Consider the following 20,713-nt stretch of genomic DNA (forward strand, 5'->3'; position numbering starts at 1 on the left):
TTCCATTGTTCTGTTTTTTCCCCCAAATTCCGAGCCTTCTTCTGTCATCATTCTCTTTCTGTTCAGAGAACATCCTTTGGCCATTCTTTAAGAATGGCCTGCTAGTGACAAATTCTTCTAGTTTTTCTTTAACTGAGAATGTCCTCATTTTCTCTTCATTCTTAAAGGCTACTTTCACTGGATCCAGAATTCAGGGTTGATAATTCTAGTCTTTCAGCACTTGACAAATGCTGTGCCCCTTCCTGTTCACCTCCATGTTTCAGATGAAACATCTGAATTGGTGTTCTTCTATAGGTAACACATTTTTCTTCCTACTCCCTTTCAAGATTTTTTATTTTCGGTCTTTAATTTTCAGAAGTTTGCTTATCATTTGTTTTGGTGTGAATTTCTCTGGATTTATCCCCATTAGTATTTGCTTAGCTTCTTAAATCTGGAGGTGTATGCTTTTGGCCAAATTTGGGAAATTTTCAGTCATTATTTCTTCAAGTAATTTTCCAGCGCTGCAGGCGTTCTCCTCTCCCTCTCAGACTCCGATGAAATGAATGTTAGTTCTGTTGATACCGTCTTATAGGTCCCTGAGCTTCTGTTCATTCCTTAGTCTCTCTTCCCCTCTGTTATTCAGATTTGGTAATTTCTACTCATCTGTTTTCAACTGCACAGATTATTTCCTTTATTGCCTCCAATCTACTACGGAACCCAACAAGTATTTTATTTTGGTCATTGTATTTTTCAGTTCTATAATTTCTCTTTGGTTCTTTTTAATATCTTCTATCTCTGCTAAGATATTTCATTTCTTTCATGTGTTTCCTGAATGTTTGAACTGTTTACTGAAGCATTATCATGATGGGTGCTTTAAAATTATCCTGGCAGATAATTCCAACATCCAGCTGATCTCGGTGTTGGCATCTGTTGCTTGTCTTTTCCCATTCAGGTTGTGATTGCCCTAGTTCTTGATATGATACGTGATTTTAGAGTGTGTCCTGGATATTTTGGGGATTACTTGCTAGACTTTGGATCACGTTTTCTCTTTCAGCAGGCGCTCACCCTGTTTAGTTGTGGTGTACAGGTCTTGGTGGGGGTAGATGTTCAGCTCCCTACTGGGTCCTACTGTCACCACCCCAGCAAGAGGGCTGACTCACCCTCACTGCAGATGGGCAGGGTGGGGGTGCAGCAGCCCCTGACCCCACTGGCATCTTCCCAGTGAAAGTGGAACACTTACCCACATTGCCTGCAAGTGGAGGTGAAGGTTCACCTTCCCATTGGTCTCTACTGATTCTGGGTTGGGGAGAATAGATTGAAGCCTAGTTCTACCTCCAACCACATCATTCTACCTTTTTTATGCCAGGTAGGGATAGAGACTGAGCTCCCTGCTGGGCCCAGCTGGTGTCAGAGAAGGAGGGCAGGGGCAATAGAATGGTGGTTAGTCCTCTTCCACTGCCTCCTTAAGTTTCTCTCCTACTGGGTGAAGGTGTAAGCTCAGATCTCTATAGGACCCCACTGACACTACCCCAATAGGGGAACTGGGATGCCACTTGCTTCTGCCCCATAGGGAATAGAGTATCAGTTCTCCATTAGGCCAGAACTACCCCAGCAAGGAAATAAGAGAGCACTATTGGCTTCTATTGGGCAGGGGATAGAGGACTAGCTCCCTCCTGAGTCCCACTGACACCACAGAGTTGGAGGGAGGGGAGAATGGCAACTGTGTCACCCCTGTTTCCATGGAGTGGACGTTATAGAAGATCACTTCCTCTTTGGTCCCACTGAAACTACCAGGTGGGGGAGGAGTAGGATAGTAGCAGATTTTCCATTAGTAATTTTCTAGGGTAGGGCAATGTATTTATAGCCAAAAAGATTATCTGTTCTGTTAGGCAATCCTTTTCCCAATTCTTTGGCTATGGGAATAGGATTTACTTAGAGCTTCACTGCCATGTCATTAAAGTCCAAAGGTCCTTAGACAGTCTGCCTTCTTCCAATTTTCAGAGTCCTCCTATGGTTGATTATTGTGTTATGCCCAGGGTGTTCCTAGTTTAGTTGTAAGAGGAAGGAACTGGGAACAATAGAGCTGCTCCATCTTAGCCAGATGCCTCTTCATTCAATTATTCATCAGTGGTTTTTTTGAGCCTCTACTATGTTCAGTCCTATAGCTAGGAAGTGAGGACTCACAACGAACAAGACAGATATCCCCATCCTCACAAAGCTTACATTCAAGTGGAGGTAAAGGACAGTTATATAAGGCATTACAGCAAAGTGTAACAAATGCTACAATAAAACCTCTCACACTAACACCATGGAGCGGAACATACGAAACAAAAAAAAAGCCACACAACCAGAATAAGTTGAGACTCTTTCAAGCCCTACAGATTCATTTCTGAGTAATGGATACAATCTTAGGATCATTATGATTGCTTTTGTCATTTGAGAACACTCTGAAGGGTAAGAGCTGCCTGACTTCACAGCTGCTGATGGTGCCTGGGAGCAGTGGGATTTTCTAGGAACTAAGAAGCTACAACAAATAAACATGATCGCATCTTTTAATAGCCCCAGACTGAAGCAGAAAAAAAAAAATCACTGCAAAGCCCTAATTCCTGAGTCAATACTCTTGGACACCACCAGCTTTTGGTAGAAAGTCAATGGTTCTTCACTGGGAGTAGAGTCTCCATTTTTGGAAAGTTGCCCTTATTTGGAAAAATATTGGACAATCCTGATCCAAGAAAGTTCTGTTCCTTGGCTTCTTTTCACTAACCCAACTTGTTGATATGTTTTAGGCTTCCTAAACCTAGTGAGGACGAATAATTCCTACAGCTATTTATAATAAAACATGATTTAAGACCAAACTGATCAAGAAGATTTACACGACCTGACCCCCTGCACTGTGACCCTAATCACATTAAATGTGAATACTAACAAGTACAATTTGGGAGACTAACTGCCATCTGACTTTGAAAGAAAATTAAGTAAATATCAATATATGTACTACCTTCTAGCACATACATCTTCAACCAGACACGAGATTTTCAATGCAGTAATTACTAAGATGCAAACTAATAAAGTCTTTCAGTTCTTCTTCAGTGCATCATAATGACCAGCAATATAAAGAATAAAACTTATTAATATGGTTGGTAAAACTCAAATATCAACTAGGACTAAGACATTGATTGATAGGTCTCAGCAGGCATTATAGCTCCATTCATTCATTCAATTTTCATTCACACATACATGCTTCAGAGACCATGTATTCTTAATCTGTGAGCTAATGAGCCATGCATGGGTCATGTCACCAGCTGGCAAGCCCTTGTGGAGCCTTCATGATGCACTTTGGGCCCAAGACATAGGCTCCTTGTGTGTGTATCAGCCTGTAGGTTAATGAAGTCTGGCTAGTAAGACATGCCTCCCCTGGTGGAGGGTGTTAGTTGAGAGAGGTGGCTGTCATCTCAACAGCATGCAAGTCGTGGGTAGGAAAACCAACCCTATGGTGTTGCATGTGAACCATAATTCAAATGATTATATGAATCCTTTACAATTCCTATAATCCTCTGTGGCACCCTCCCCGAGTCCCCAGTGAGGATTAACATTCCATTTGGTCTCTCATCATATAGTTGCCATGACACAGATGAACTGAATGAACATCAACTATAATGCCAAAAGGATCTAATTTCATAAAGAAAAGCAGATACTTTCTAACAAAAGAGCAGCCCTGAGCAGACTGTAGAAAGTTACTTAAATCACGTATATTCCACTAGAGTACAGCAAACTGACTTCAGCACACTTTGAACTGCCACTTTCTAGAAGTACTCATTCAGTTCATTTTAACAAACAAATTGCTGTGGTCTGCAATGTCCATCATAATGGCTTAGCACACTTCACTGAAGAAACTTCCAAGGGAGCAGATAGCAACATGACGTATGTCTAAATTTAACTTGGAAAAAAAGCTACATTTACTATTAACAAGCAATTAGAAGGAAATGAGGAAGTTCTCTTTTGGAACTCATTCCTCAGGAAAAGTCCTTGGCTGTCGTCATTATTGGGCCCTTTCCCCACCTGTCAAAGTGATGGTACAACAGCATGGCACAGGGCATGGGGGCCACCATCCCATGGGGCAGGAAGCTGAGGGCTGTCCACAGTGTGGCCATGCCCTTCACTTCCCGACACCAGGGGACACAGCCCAGTGAGTGAGCTGAGCCAGCAGGGTCATCCCAGTGGCCAGCAAACCAAGTCCCCCACCCAGTGTTCCCTGGAACGTATTTACTGAGAAAAGGGGCTGTATTACCAGTTCCCCTGTCCCTGGAGAGCTTGTCCTCCTTCTCCTCCCTCTCTAACGTGCTGCTGGAGGATGAGATGCTGGAGGCAGAGCAGTTGTCCTTCTCGTTCACCTCCTCACTCTGCCTCTCTTTCTCACTGAGAGAGGCCCGCTCTTCCAGCTCTTGTTCCAGTGCTTGCTCCACTTCCTTCTCCGCTCCCACGCGGGCTGGCGCTACTTCCGGGCTAGCCTCATCCGTACCCTGCCCCGCCTCCGCCTCCGGTCCAGGCTCAGGATCCCCAGCACTCGCTGGTGGAGACAACAATGGAGATTATAATCACAACAGGAATTTCTCGGCAATGTCAAGTGAGGTGTGAAAGTAGACATGAGGTGGATTTCTCTCTGCTGCTTGTTGTGGGCAGATTTCTAAAGATGGCCCCCAGGATTCCCATCCCCGGGCCATTCAGCCAAACACTCCTCTAGACGCTGCTGGGAAGGGATCGGGCAGCTGATGGTGCAGTCTCAAGCCACTTGACTCTAAGATGTGGAGATTATCTAGAGGGGCCCGATACAATCTGGTGAGACTTTTACAAGCACAGTGCTTTCTGGTTGGCCACAAAAAAACAAAGTCAGAGAGATTAGAAGCATGTGGCTTTAAAGATGGAGGAGTGATGTGACGGACATGGAATGTGAGTGGCTTCTAGGAGCTGAGAGTAATTCCTGGCCAACATAAAATAAAGAACTGGGACTTTGGGCTTGTGAGCCCAAGAAACTGACTTCTGCCAACAACCTAAATGAACCTGGAGGTGGATTCTTCCCAGGGCCTCCCAGTGAGAGACAGGCCAGCCACAGCCTTGAGCGGGGCCTCATCATACCCAGGGCTGAGCACCCAGTTGTACCCTGCCGGACTTCTGACCTACGGAAACTGTGAGATAATGAATGGGTCTATTTTGAATCACTGTGGTAATTTGTTACGCGCCAGGAGCTGCTCTATGTTTTATCGGTAGCCAAACCAATGAGGACTGTTGCCCTTTGCTTGAATTAGGTTTGCTCATAATTTGATTAGCCCATGATTTTGAAAGTTGTTCAGGAGAATCGCAGACAGCGGACTATTTGTAAACCTATCAAGACTGGAAATTTGATACTCATAGCAAGGTCAAATGTTCATGCTCCCATGTGTGACTCCTCTACAGAACAGGAAAATGGCGTAGTATGGCTTTGCGTTGTTTTACTGAGCAAAATTCTCAGCTGTGCACTGTATATGGGTAGCAAAATGATTGAGAATACAGAAAATTCTGAGCGAACTGCCACATGTGAAGGCCAGAGGGAGACAGGTCACTCCTGAGAGAGTGATCCTCAGGCCTGGACAAAACCACATTGCTGGACTCATGGCAGTGTGCCCCAAGAGCGTGTGCTCAAGCCCTAGGCATATGCTACGCAAATACAGAAATTCAGCAGGATCTGCATGGGGCAGGAACTATAGGAGACCTGCCCAGACCCCAGGAGGACAAGCAGATCAGGGTGCTCCCTCTGTGGAGGCAACCTGCTGGCTCAGGTGAGTGGGGATGGCTGGCAATGGAATTGGCAGTAGAGGCCCTCCAGCAGGCCAGGCCCTCCAGCAGTGCCACTCCTACGGGAGAGGAGAGCTCAGGCCTCACTGGGCAAGGAGCCCAGCTGCCCTCAGCTTCCCAGCCAGAAGTCATTCTGCCAGGACTCCCGGGGTCCAATTCGCCCACCCCTCATCTTCTCTCAGGCTGCCTTCCTCTGAGAAAGAGGGAATTGGGGAAGGCGCAACGTCAGCTTCTCCTTATGTCCTTGGGTAACTTCCAACCACCAAAGGAAGAATGACTCCTCCAGGAGAGTCTCTCCAGTGCCCTTCAGGTAGGAACTGAGTGTAGAGGTCAGAGAGCCTCTCCCTCCCACCTGCCTGTGGCTTCATGACAGGTTGTATATCTTCTAGTCTAGTAAAGGAACCTGCTTCCCTGGGAGACAGGAGGAAGGCAGGCCGTGGCAGCAAAGGCCCTCTGCTGTCTACTGGCTGCCCCTGCTGGGTGTCCCCAAGAACTGGTGATATGAGGACAAAGTTTCTAGGCCGAGATGTGCTGCTTGGCAGTAGCAGGAGGAAACCGAAGGACATACAACCGTGAGCCCACACACCTAAGCGTGGTACTGTCCGACACTGTTCCTCAAAAGCAAAGACTGAGCTGAGCACAGGGAAAGAGTGAATACACCCTTGAGAAAAATTCCCCTTGGTATCAGAGGAATTTTTATGGTGATTTCTTCTTCATCTGATAATAAAATATTTAGCAAGGAGCTACAAACACTCCTTCATTTATGAGCAGGGCGGAAGCACCGTGTTACCAATACCACTGTCATCCGTTGGTTGACAGAAGGCGTATGTCCTTGCGCACATTTACTGCAGAATAGCCACATCAAAACGAAAATGTGTTTCCAACAGTCTAGCATGTGGCAGGCATTTGAGTTTTAAGTGGTGAGCATCTGGCGAACACTGGCTGGGTGCCTCCATGGGTCTTTATCACTGACAGGGAGATGGGTGCAGTGGGTTGCCATAAGCCTGTGTCTACTCTCCAGCCCCAGGAGACTAGGCACACGAAGTAGAAAAGACCCATGATTTGGTGGCGGTGTGACTTCAGCCCACGCGCACACCACCATCATGTTTCCTTCCATGGAAGCAGCAACTTTGGCTCCTGATGAGCAGTGGCGGTCTGGACAGGTGTGCTAACGGACACGCACGTGCGAGAGAGCCACGCATTCTTGTGGCTAAAACACTAAGCAATATCACCCCCCCCCCCCCCCATACTAGGGCCTCACTTCGTGGAGTCATTTCTGTGTGTGATCCGACCACCGGGTGGTTTCTGTGTGTCATTACTGCTGGGGAGGTAGCCATCTCCAAAAGCGCCTCCTGACCAGATTGCAGACTCAGCATCACGAGGCCTGACTGCAAATCTGTGGCACGTGAGGTCGTCCTAGCGATGGACAAATAATATTCACACACATTCGAGTCAAGCAAAACCAGTGAAGCTAGAGAGTGACAGTGTGAGAGCAAACACATATCGCTGCTCCTTCCTGACAAATACCTGTCCCACACACGCCAGGCGGCACACTTGTCACTGACAGAACACACATCCTGGCTTTCAGAGGGCTCGCTCCTTGGCTAGGGAAACAGGACGTAAAAATCCATCAACGGGGATCACAGTGGTATGTAGCCGGGCACCCAAGAGAAGGCACTGGATAACAAGTGACAGGGGTCCCCTGGAAGGAGCAGCCGGGACCCATGGCAGGGCCCTTCTGCAGCTGCATTAACCAAACACAGGAATGACAAGGGCAAAAGGTCCCCGAGGGCTGAGACCTGACCTTCCTCTCGTGTCCACGAGCCCCCAGCACAGTACTGGACCGACATCTGCTCACAAAGGCTTTGCTGACACCCAGGAAGCTCCCGCAGACTGCACCCCGAGTTCCAGAGCATTTCTGCTCCCCTTTCCCATTCTCTTTCATCAAGACCTCTCTCATCAGCACCCCATCCACACATCCACACCCATTCCTTGAGTTACTACGCTCTGCCAGGCTGCCCCACTCTGGGCAGACAGAGAAAAAGTATCATCTACCCTCACGGAGTGCCCAGGAAGCAGGAGGAACCGTATCCTATGAGAGTCCAGGAGGAGCCCTAAAGATAGCTAAGGCATTTCTCAACACCTAGGGGTGGAAACTGCTCACAACTTCCCACTATTGCCCGTCCTTGTATTAAATGAGCCTTTCTCTAGCCTAACAATGGTGCTGGTGGCAAAAGACACAGTGATACATGAGTGACACAAGCGACAGACCCAGTGCTTGTCATCACAGGGATTACAGAGGAGCGAAGAGAACCTATGTGCCTGGCCATGGCCTTCGCATGGCAAAGGTGGGGGAACCCTACCACCAATGAACATGGAAATCCCAGCCCCTTGGCTCACCCAGACACAGTTAAACGTATCTATACACGTGACAGTGCGCTAAAAGCAAAAGCATGGTGCCCTGGGGGGCTGGGGGTGGTATGGCAAGGGACTTTGGCAAGGCCTGGGAAGAAACATAAGTTGCTGTGCCAAAAGGACATTTAGGCAGGGTCTCCAAGGAGGAAAATGAGTTAAAAGGGGGAAGAGTGGACACGAGAATGTTCTGGGCAGAGGGAAGAGCATGTGCAGAGCCCGGGAGCATGGGCCATGCTGGAGGAAGGAAAGCGACCTGGCGTTGGAGCTCTGGCAGGGGCCTTGCAAGGTGGGGTGAGCAGCTGGGATGTCATGCTGAGGGTAGTGATGGCAGCTGTAGGTAGACACAGGCAAACACTTCCCGCTGGGACAGCTGACACATGCCTGGTGCTATGGATGAAGCTCCTCAGTCGTGTGGAGCACATAGTCCAGGAAACAAACCCTGCAGACAGAGACCGAGGAGGAAGAAGCAAATGCCAGACATGGGCTCAACAGACGATGATGAATAAAAACATGGCGCCAATGGGAAGCTGTTCCCCACGCCAGAGAGCCACTGGGGGACATAGCGTGTCAGCAATCTGAGGACTGCAACTGAGCACACCTCACATGAACAGTCTACTAAATCTGCACAACCCCTCTGTGGGGAGGCCTCTCATGTTGCCCTCAGAAAGCAAGGCTGGGGAGAAAAGAGTGAAGGCCCAGGCCATGGTGTTTGGCAGGAAGGGGCAGGGTACCCACTCCCGAGCACATGCCTGTAAGGACCCTGAAGTCCTGCCTTTGATGCAGGGTCAGAAGTGACTGCAATAAACCAAACCTGCAAGTCAGGAGCTGCCAGGGCCCCCCAGCTTTTCCATCACCAGCCATGCCCACCCATCACCTCAGACGGAGGAAGGATGTGAAGATCTGGGGCTGGGCCGAGGAGGAGAGGAGTTGTGAGAAGTTCCTGGGCCAGGGGCCAGGTAGTCCTTCTTCCCGCGGAAGGCATGAGTATGGAAGTGAAGGGAGGACATGGCAAGAAATGCCTGGCAACATAAAAGGCATCCAAAACCAGGACCCATCTTCCTGGACCACATCCTAAGCGAGCAGACTAATGGGATCCTGGCGTTGCCAGAAAGCGCTTAGCAAAGGCCAGAAAAATGTATTTGGCCAGAACCTGCACTGACCTGATTCAAAGGGCTTTAAATTAAATTTTAAGGTGGGAGTGCAGAGAGGAGAAAAAGGAGAAAAAAAATCAAAATTAAACTGCATAAAGGGATATAGGAATGGATAATTTAGGTCATGTGGAAGAAATCATTGAAAGGAAGAGATCCACAGTATATTCAGAAAGAAGTAACAAGGAACCTGGTTGTCACCATCCTGGGAATGGGCCTATAACCCGAGCACGACCACTGAAGGGAATTCTTTATCCAAAGAAAACAGACATTACAGAACAGAGAGACTGGGCATGGGAGCAGGATGGGAACCCATCAACGTGAGAACCACAGGGAAAGAGGGAAAACTTCACTGCTTTTGTTGAGAGAATATAAAAGGGTGCCCAGTCAGATGCTGGGACTTCCCTCACACAGATCACAAAGCCAGGAGGGAGCTGAGAGCGAGCAGGCCCTGAGGAATTCAGCCAGGGCAGAGGACGGCTCCTAACAGCTAGCTCTCTTTGTCCCTCCAAAAGCCCAGCACCAACTCCTCATTTGGTCCTGGAAACCTCACTAGACGTCAGGCCCAGCGTACTGGGTCCCGAGTGCCTTCTACACCCTGTTGCGCCCCCGGAACCACGTCCACACCACTCTCTGTGGAGTCCTCACATCGGTAGCATGAAGATTAGTGTCCCCATGTAAGAAGTGAGGACACCTCTCCAGAGAGGTTAAGCAACTTGTCTGGGGCTACACAGTGGGCCGGATGCTCACAGCTGCTCCTCCAGAGCCACCCTCTGCTCTGCTCTGTGCCCCGGGAGGCTGGGAGGGAGGGAGGGAGGGAGGGAGGGAGGCAGGGAGGCAGGGAGGACAGGCAGGAGTATTTATGCCTCCACTCTCTTCACATGGGGCCTCAGTTTGGCAGAAGTGGTCAGGCCACCGTTTCTGTCCTGTGCGCTCCTTCCCAAGGCTACAGCTCTCACTGAGTCCCAGGCATGGACCAAGTTCCTCCAGGCCTGGAGGTGGGAGCAGTGTTGATAGTCCCCCACTGCTGCTCGTCTCTGGGGACTTCTCCACCCAATGGTCCTATGACCTTCCCCACACCTCCGTGAACTGTCCCTTCACTGGCTGCCCTCAGGCACCCTCTGAGCATGTCCCTCTCCTTCCAGCCTCACTGACAAGCAGAGCTGGGATTTGGACCCCAATGGGACTGACTGAAAACCTCAGGCTATTAATCACGATGGTAAACTGTGAGGTGGGTGACTTATGCTGTAAAGGAGAAGCACATAATCATTCCTGAAGAGACAAACAAACAAATATAACATGCAGGGTACACAAACGTTCCAGGTCTGCTTTCATCCATGTCCCTGACAGTTGAGTCCGGAGTGTCCAGTTGGAATCTCCTATCATGCAACTCTTCTTTGAAGAGATAAATTGCTGGTAGAAAGATCTGAACTTAATAAGTCTTTGGGTGGCTTCAATTGATTTCAGTCTGTGATGGTGTCTCGATGACTCTGCCAGGACTTGGCTTTCTGGCAGGTCTTACGAAACCAAGGGCTGGGCCAGCCAATTCTATAATACTTGCTCCAAATCATGTACATTCCAGGGACCTCCCCAGTTCAGAGCTAATAACTAACACCATCAACTTTAAACTTGTGGTTTAATCACATAAATGTGAAAAAGGTCCCAAGAGAAAAAGCTCACAACTTTGAAAATTCTTCAGACTTTGCCTTTGGTGTTGGGCCAGTTCATGCTAAGCTGTTCACTCACATTCACTCTAAAGCAGGATTTCTTGGCCTTAATACCATGGATATTTGGGGTTGGAGAATTCTTGGTTGTGGGAGGGCTATCCTGTGCACTGTAGGGTGTTTAGCAGCATTCCTGGCCTCTACCCACTAGAGGCCAATAGCACCTCCTCCTCAGTTGGGACAACTAAAAATATCTCCAGACACTGCCAATGTCTCTTGGAGGGAGTGGGGGAGGGGGCAGCAGGGATCATCCTGTATTGAGAATCACTACCCTAAGGGAACAGTTTCATTAGGATGGGCTCAAACTCAGCCTCTTCAAGCTTTATACAAACAAACAAACAAACAAACAAAAAAAAACCCTACTTTATCATGTGCAAAATACTGATCCATCAGTCTAGTGACTTCGTATGTCTTCAAAATTTAGCCCAGTTTTATTCTCAAAATTGGGAACTATATTTCCTAAACAGGCTCAGCCTAAGCCACCTCTTAAGATGAAAACCCTACATGGCCAAAATTACCTTCGGAAGGCCTTTTGGAAGACGCCATTTTATAGATACCATACCAACCCTCACAGTTCCAACAATCAAGGTGTTCATTTAGTTTCAATGGAATGCCACAAGAAGTATTGGGCTTGTAGTACCACGAAACACAATCCTTATACTCTAAAATCACATTTGATGCAGCATGCTGTTCATACTATAAGAGGCACATGAAAGTCAGGAATGACTCAAGAAAAAAACAGATCCGTGGCCCTCATGTCATGCTCATCACATGGAAACCTACATCTGAATTGGATGTTGGGCAGGATTACAAGCACTATTCAAATTGTGATTTTTCACTCCCGCCACCTTTGCCCCTCAGATTATGCTTCTGATGGAGTTCACTTGATTAAACATGTACAGGATGTAATTCCACTGCATTATCAGACAGGACAGTTTCTAGTTTCAGGTCCAATTATTGCAATATCGGTTAATGGATAGATTCTACTTCACACTATAAACAGAAAATGAAAAAAAAAAACAATTTAAGATAATTGTATCATGTATCATTACTCTATCTGTAATGTATCATTGCTTTCTCATTATCTTGAACTAGAACCATATGACCCCAAACATCAACCCCTGGATATGAAGACTTCCTTTGAGCTTGTTTAAATTCTTCTAAAATCAGGGCGCCTGGGTGGCTCAGTCTTTAAGCGGCTGCCTTCGGCTCAGGTCATGGTCCCAGGGTCCTGGGATCGAGCCCCGCATCGGGCTCCCTGCTCCGCGGGAAGCCTGCTTCTCCCTCTCCCACTCTCCCTGCTTGTGTTCCCTCTCTCACTGTGTCTCTCTCTGTCAAATAAATAAATAAAATCTTTAAAAAAAAAAAAAAATAAATAAATTCTTCTAAAATCAGATAGAGAGATCTTGTCTTGGCTCAGGATCAGTTCAAGATCAGCTCCAATATACATTTGTCTTTCCATGCCCAGTAGGGCTGGTGGAGCTTCTAGGTTAACTACATGCTCATTTTCTCAAAAGAGCAAAAAGGAAGACAAGCCTTTCCTCAAGGATGAAGACATTGTCTAATTCCAAACCGGCAATGCATTTCAAGAGCACCTCTAGCTCTTGTCATAGCCCCAGACAGAACATCAATGACATCAAAACAAAATGGCTATTTTGGAAAGTATACACTAGCATTAAAATGGAGAGTCCTGAGTAATAACAGCTAGCAAATAAATTGATTGAACTTGAGTTTTTTGGTTAATTCATGAATTCACTTTTTTAGGCTTAGCAGGAGGTAGTTACTTTTAATTAGATGTTCTAATGTAATTAGCAGCAACACTCACTCTGTCAATATTTATTGATACCTCTGATGTGCCAGGCACTGTGCTAGGCATAAGGAAATCAGATGTGAAAAATATCTTCCCCAAAATATTTTTCAGGATAAAGTGGTCTAGCCAAGAGAAATTATGGACTCAAAACAACTATTATCTAAAGAAAATGTTAGCTCTTCCTGCCAGTAAGTCTGACCATGCCTAAGCAGAACCAGCTGGCCTACAATTGGGGTACAACTAGAAATCTCACTTTTAAGCTCTCACCCCAAACAGTTGACCCTTCTTCACTTATATTTAGTCACCAATCCACTTAGTCAACAACTTAGTTTATCTGAACTTGTTGGCAAATTTCATAAAAAAAAAAATGGAGAAAGACCCACTTAAAATAAGGGGTATTTTAATAGGTGGTTCAATAAATAATTATCAATTTATCAAGAGTCATCCTCTGAATTTTCTTCCTCCTTTAGGGTTAGATCCTCAGAAGGAAATGGCCCACGTATGTTAATTCTCTGCAAAAGTTCCCTTTCTACATTAACCCACCATCCTTCCTTCAGTCTTTATAGAGTAGACGAGATTTTCAAATATGTGTCCTCCATCATGACCCATGTAGTAAATTTCTGGATATAGGGGAAACAGCTGTCTCTACAGAATATATTTTATTTTTTCATGCTATTTGTTCATTCACTAGCTCATAAAACATTTACTGAATGTCTATTCTGCTCCAAGCATTGGGAGATAACAAAGGTGAGTGCAGGCATGGGCTCTCCTCTGGCGAACACACAGATGAAGAGGGGGGACCATTTATTGCAAATACAGTGAGATAAGCCCTGTATCCCTGGTATGCACAAGATGTAAGGCAAATATATAAGATGAATCCAAGTAGGCTTTAGAAAAGATGCTTCAACTAGATGGCTAAGAGCCCAGTGGGCACCAAGAGGAAGAAGGCTCTCGAGCACAGAAGCACAGAAACATACATAGCACCTTTCAGGTAGTGACTGTGGTTTGGTGCTGATTGAAAGTAACAGGTAGGGGTGGTTGTGGAGGTAAAAGACTGGTAGTAGGGACTGGAGAACCAAAGTCTTGAATGCCATGTAAGGTCTTGTCTTTATGCCATAGATAATGGAGAGCCACTAGAGCTGTTTAAAAACAGATATGATTTTTTTTTTTTTTTTTTGGCTGGGTTGCTAATAAGAACCTGGAAGATAGGAGATCTATTAGAAGTTACTGAAATGGTCCGGATGAGAGATGGTTAAGAGCAGGAGTAAGGCATTGGCAATGGGGAGACAGGAAAGAGGGCTGAGCTGAGAGAAAGAAGCACATGAACACTTGGTGACTGCATGTAGGTATGAGCATTGAGGGAGGAGTAAAAAATTATATGCATGCTTCCAGCTTAAATGACTAGGCCAAGAGAGATGGTCTAAACCAGATGAGGATTGGAAGGTATGAACAGGTTTGGGGGGTAGGGAGTTTACGGGTGAGAGATGGGTGAATCTCCCATCTGAATGCCCCTGATGGGCACCTGTTGAGTGTGACATGTCTGTGGAGCATTCAGATACTGATGTCTAAGGAGGTTGGATACATGTGTCCTGAGCTCAAGAAGGCCAAGGCTGCAGATGCAGACCTAGAAGTTTTCATCATATGGTAGGTAGTTAACAATCACAGGTGGGGATGTGAGAAAACAGCCAGAAGTTAGGTATAAAAACAGAGGGTTGCTGGGAGAGGTCCCTTGGAAAAACCCAATACTTAGGAGGCAGGCAGGAGAAGAGTAAGAAGACAAACAGAATGACGAGAAAGACTGAGATAAATGATGACAAAACAGTGATGAGAAATGCAGAAAATATGAAAGCCAAATAACATGCTGAGTCTGGAAATTATCTAGAGGATACATAAGGAAGGACCAAGAACTGCTCGATCTAGAGAGTCAACAAACATCTACTGGAACTTCCAAATGTATCTGGTGGAAGCAGGTTTCTCAGAGGATGTTGCAGCTTCAGAAGGCTCTAAAGATTCGTGCCATGTTCAGAGGCAGATAAGATGCATTGCAGGGTCACTGACGCCAGGAATTCTCTTGGAAAAGCATACTTTAGGGACAGGAAAGCTAACGTGATTATTCTGTCACAGTGCAAACAGTCTATCATTTTGCACAAATGCCTTATCAGGGTGGGTGAGGGAAAGGCAGGGGTGGTAGAGTGGGGGCAGGGGTGCTGGAGGGAAAAGTGGAGTGGCAGAGTGGTGATCGAGGTCCTGACCACAGGTAAGAATGCTACAAGGAACCGGGTAGTTATTCGTCTTTGTTATTTCTCAGTTCTTAGTCAACGACTCTGGAAATTCAAAGTTACCACACTGTCTGAAGAATGCTCAGTGTTCCTATCTGTGGAGGCCTCCTGAATGTCCCTGGGATCTTTTACCCAAGGCTCCCACCTGGGATGAAAGGCACTGATGTCTTTCCAGATTCCCTGTTAGCACTTCCAGATGCAGACAAGCTCATTCACCCCCAGTGCCTCCTCCAGACTGGGTCTTGCAACTCCTGATGTGCTTTCCTTTTGTCAAATAAGAACAAACAAGCTAATTCCTGTTCTAAAGTTGAATATTTTGTTTTCTGTTAAACAGATTTTAAGATGCAAATTTGTAAATGTTGGTTAAAAACCATTATAATCCAATGCTTGGAAACAATTCTCCACGGGTCTCTCGTGTTTCTGCAGTCTTACGAGCAGAGGCACTGACAGTCTTAGTTCTGGGATGTCTTTCTAAGGATGTGTGCATAGCAAATGGCCTTGAAGACACAGATGGTGTCTCCCCTGAAGCAAAGGACTGGTTGGTTTATAGCTCACTGTGATAAAGATAATGTGTCCCTCTGGGACAAAGGGAAGACATGTTTACTGCCCACTATAAAAGATGTGGGGTCCCTAAGTTCAAGGTTCCTCTCTGTGTATGCAGCCATCACTTGGGCCTATTCACATCAACTTGCAGGAACTGGGGCTTGGAGAAATGGCACAAATGCTGATACTCTGGCTACTACTATTGCTATGAGTAATGAAGTCCATTGTCTCTGACCCTGCAGTTTCATTTCTTGTGCCCCCATCCACAAAATTGTGGCAAACTAACTTATTAACTTACAAGTCGGTGAAGTCTTAGACCCTTCAGTTTTTGATACCTAATTACTACCTATGAAATGATCATGTTGATCACATAATACCATTCTTTAACAACTTTTCCAATGCCATTCCATGCCTTGTCTTCACTTAAGCATACTTAAGTAAGACTCATACTTGATCTACTTTGAAAGGATTCAAGACTGTGTTTTAAAATATGGTGCACGAAAACAGGCTGCAGGCAACTGTCATTTTCTATAGGAGGAGCAAAAGGGAAAGTTTTGCCCTTTTCCATTTTTAGAGACAGAAAAAGCAAGGCAGGAAAACCCAGTGATTTGCAAAGGCTCGTAAAGCAGTTCCACAGCAGGTGTTGCAGGCAGCGCCTTGGCCTTGGGTAGAGTTTCTGAGAGATTTTGTCTAACTGACCAAATGGCATCAAGTTGTAGCAGTCAGGTGAGGTGTGAGGAGGTGGGGCCGCCCTGAGTCACAGAACCACAAGGAATCTAGTTTCCTGCCAATTCATGAAATACTGGACTGGAGGTGTCCAAAAGCTTTATGCCAGGGAACCAGCATGCATTAGGCTGATGACTGATGATAGTCCATTGTTACTGTGCCAATTGGAAATAGGATACCAGGTGTTTCTGATATCTGCCACGTGGATTGGGTAACTTAGGAGAGTGTCTACACCTGAAGGAGACTCAAGACATGTCACACAAGGTGACAAAGGTGCTCAATGACTGGTAACAATGACAACAGCTGTGATGATGAACGATGCCTACGTGAAAAATGATTATTCATTTAAGCCAATGGAACATTTCAGGATATAACTATAGGTCTATATTTTATTTCCAGGTGAGAGGATAAGGAAGTTAGAGGAAGAGTCCTATTTACCAGCACTTTAAAAGCTTGGATCTGTGAGAGAAAATATCAGTACAGCTTGTGAGTAATTTCTGTAAATGCCTCCAGGTGAATGCTGGTGAGTAGGCCATGGCCATATAGGTTATATTTTATATCTCTAAGGCCCAACAATAAGACATTTGGAAATATCTAGGAATCCAGGTACGGGAAGAAAAAAAAATCACCATTGAACATATTTTTCCCCAACATAAAATTAATATGGTGTGGTAAAGTTTTCAAATGCATCTCTAAAGTATTATTTCTGTGTGCAATGTAGAGAGCACCGAGCTAAAAGAAAGAAAAATAATCTAGCCACGATGTATGCTTTCATGGCTACATTAGTGGGTAAAAGCCACTTGTGAATTCATGACAGTAACTGCTTTCGAACAGGAAAGGTAATTTCTCTCCACTTAGCCTCGGGCTGGATGCAGGTGTATCAGCCAGGGAACAAGAAAGCCACCCAGCGCTAGCCTCCAGGAAAGGTGGTTTTAAACAGGGCCACCCGGCAGGGACCAACCTCAACACCCGGTTTCGAGATGTATGGTTTCTCCATTTTCTTTCCATGAAATAGGTTATGTAGATCTGACACCCACTAGGATAATAGCTTACTTGGCTAAAATGATCTCACCTGTGGATACACAGATTATTTTTACTCCTCAGTAACTTCCTCAAGAGTCATAGCAAAGAATTCTCTCCCAATAAGAATACTGAACCTTTTTCTCTAATTAGTGAGAATAACTTATTTCCAGAGACACCTGTGAGTTTCTTAAAATAATAGAAAGTAAACTTACTAGATATTCTGATGTATACTACCAGGGCTCAGTGAAAATAAGGAAAGGCTAATTAAAGCCATGAAGAGAGAGGCCCTTTGTGTTTACCTAAATTGGGGGCTGATTGTCTCCATTAATTGCAGCACATTGCGAGTGAGAACACATGTATGTGTTTGTTCCTCACTCGGGCCTGGTAGTTTCACACAGAGGAAAAATATTCAGACCATCACCACGAAGTCTAGGCAGTACTGGGACACACATCTGCTGTGAGCCACAAGAGGGCCAGATGGAAAAATAATTCAAGCACACACTGACTTGATGGTGGGGGTAGTGGCTTAAGTTATACAAAAGTTATAGCAGATTTAGCTGGGAAGTTTTTTGGCTGAAAGATCTCACTAGATGGCACATAATGCTATTGGTATTTTAACATTTACCCTGCCTTCTTTCTAAATATATTTAAGAGAAAAGGTAAAGAAGTGTTTAATGTTTTCCTATCTTCTGCTATTAAAAGTTCTCCAGAATCTTTAATAAAAAAAAACCCATAATGTGACCTTTAATCCCAAGATATATATAATTCAGTCACAAATAACTGTTTTTCCTTTTCTTTGCAAACGTAACTCTGAAACGTAGGCTGCGGTGTATGCAGATATTGTGGAAGGGGTCGAAGGAAAGGGGTGGTGTGGCACGAATGGGAACATCGCCACAAATACTGGGGTACCATGACATCCTGATTAATGCCTGAGCTGAACATGAAAAGATGGCTTCTACCCCCCAGGATGGTGCCAACAAGATCCGCAAATGGTGCCCCTTCCCATTTATTTGAGTCTCAGCAATATATGGATAATCGCATCTCCCCTCAGCTTCCTCAGATGCCCGAGAAGGTGTTAAACAGTAGCATTTGGGAGGGAGGGACAGAGCACTACCCAAGTGTGAAGATGATCATATGATTCCACAAGCAGAGAGAATGAAAAAGTGAGTCAACCTGGGCATGTTTGGACCACATAGTGCCAGGTGTTTGGAGCAGGACAAACATCTGGATGTGTGATTTGATTTTTTTATTATTCTTCCCCCAGATGTTGGGATATTGTAAATGTTAGGGGTAAGCAAAAAATTACTTTGAGCCTTTAAAAATGGGACCTGGTAAAAAGAAAAGACTATGAATTGGAGGCTAGTAGAATGCTTCAGAGAACAATAGCAAGCTAGGCTGAGAAAAACCTTGCTGCCAGTCCAACTTTGTGTTTCTGCCATAAGGGCAAAGGTCTCCAAATCAGAAGGAAGTCTTAGCACTTTTCTGAGACAATCCTCTCATAGCATTTCTTCTTATACACTTATAATTGCCAATTGTGTAATTCAGTGATGTATGAGGACACAGACTTTAGATTACTTTGCTGGTTCTGACTGATGTGGATAATTACTTAATGTATGACGGACAGCTTTCCCGGGTTCCACAAGAACCACTGCTTTGTTTTTTTGGACAAAGCAAACATCATACAATGCTATTTCATTAATTTGTAATTATGTCTCATTTCAAGCCCAGTATTCCTATTTCATATGCGTGTGGTGTGATTTCAGTCAAACATTCTCCCAGTCTGAGTCCCTTCTCTGGAGAGGAAAATGACATCTACTATTAATCTTTCTGAAAGCATACTGAAATAACTTTATTTTCCCCCAATGCATATTGCAGGTACCCTAGATAAGTATTTTCTATGTTCTTCCTAAGTTTAAAATATTCTGGGGGCGCCTGGGTGGCTCAGTTGGTTAAGCAACTGCCTTCGGCTCAGGTCATGATCCTGGAGTCCCGAGATCGAGTCCCGCATCAGGCTCCCTGCTCGGCAGGGAGTCTGCTTCTCCCTCTGACCCTCCTCCCTCTCATGCTCTCTGTCTCTCATTCTCTCTCTCTCAAATAAATAAATAAAATATTAAAAAAAAATAAATAAAATAAAATAAAATATTCTGCCTTTTGGGGCACCTGGGTGGCTCAGTTGTTTAAGCATCTGCCTTCACCTCAGGTCATGATCGCGGGGTCCTGGGATCGAGTCCCACATCAGGCTCCGTGCTCAGTATTGGGCTTCCTGCTCAGTGGGGAGTCTGCTTCTCCCTCTCCCTCTGCTTGTGCTCTCTCTCTCTCTCTCAGTTGCTCTTTCTCAAATAAATAAAATCTTTAAAAAAATATATTCTGCCTTTTTAATTGGTTAGAACAGCCTCAAGTTTGACCATCACTGGGCAAAATACTCAAGGAACTGCCTTTTCATCACAAACATCAAGAAGACTAAAAGTTTTGAGGACAAACAATTTTTATAGATACTAACAATTCTCTCTCAGCTTGGGGCCGCTCTGTATTTCCCAGTTTAGACAACCATTCTGTAAACTGGAGAGGGTACAACTTTTAGAGTTAAAAGTCCCAAGATTAAGTGCTGAACCACAACTTTGCAGGGGAATGTTTTTCATATCGCTTCTGGCAATACCACAATTCAGATAGAGCAGGGATACCAGGCAGGGTCTGGAAAGCACAGAGCTGTCCTAGAACAGTCTGTTTTCCTGATTCTTCGAGTCTCAGGATTTTCAGACCAACATTACTCATCTATGACCGAGCCATCTGCGCAGGACAATCTTCCATGGCTCAGGGACCAGCAGGAACTGGATGTGATAGAAAGCTGCAGGGAAGCCAGCCGGCTCCTGCAGAATGAGCCCCGAGGCTTGGAGAGCCAGCGAAGACTTGGACAGACAAGACTGTTGCGTTACACCCAGTTCTGCTGAGTTCATGCAGTCCTGCCTTATTTGACGCCATATTTAGTCAGCCCTCTGAGAGTTAAAAGTTGAGCTTCTCAGTTGCCTTCCGTTGGCTAAGCCTCGGTCAGGCTGCAAGCCATAACACCCGGTCACACTGAACAGTGCTAGCTGCAGGCTCGTCAACACGCAGTGTAGACGGCAGTGCCCAAGACCCATCCTCTCTGTTAATGTGAGAGAAAACGGATCCAACCGTCCTCAGAGCAATTAGGAAAACAGCTGATGCTCTCAGGCTGCAGTGCACAACATAGTTTTTCTC

The 20,713-nt window shown here is 45.5% G+C and overlaps 1 protein-coding gene across 7 annotated transcripts in view; it reads right to left on the minus strand.

The window, feature by feature from the left end:
• Positions 1–20,713, minus strand: part of FHOD3 (formin homology 2 domain containing 3) — a 456,179-nt gene that overhangs the window by 61,627 nt on the left and 373,839 nt on the right. For all 7 annotated transcript variants that reach the window (XM_032421241.1, XM_032421245.1, XM_032421239.1 and 4 more), the window contains one exon: positions 4,268–4,546. In XM_032421241.1, the coding sequence (XP_032277132.1) occupies positions 4,268–4,546 (279 nt within the window). The remainder of the gene's footprint in view (positions 1–4,267; positions 4,547–20,713) is intronic.

Source organism: Phoca vitulina, unplaced genomic scaffold (assembly GCF_004348235.1).
Source record: "Phoca vitulina isolate PV1807 unplaced genomic scaffold, GSC_HSeal_1.0 scaffold24, whole genome shotgun sequence".
NCBI classification, from domain to species: Eukaryota; Metazoa; Chordata; class Mammalia; order Carnivora; family Phocidae; genus Phoca; species Phoca vitulina.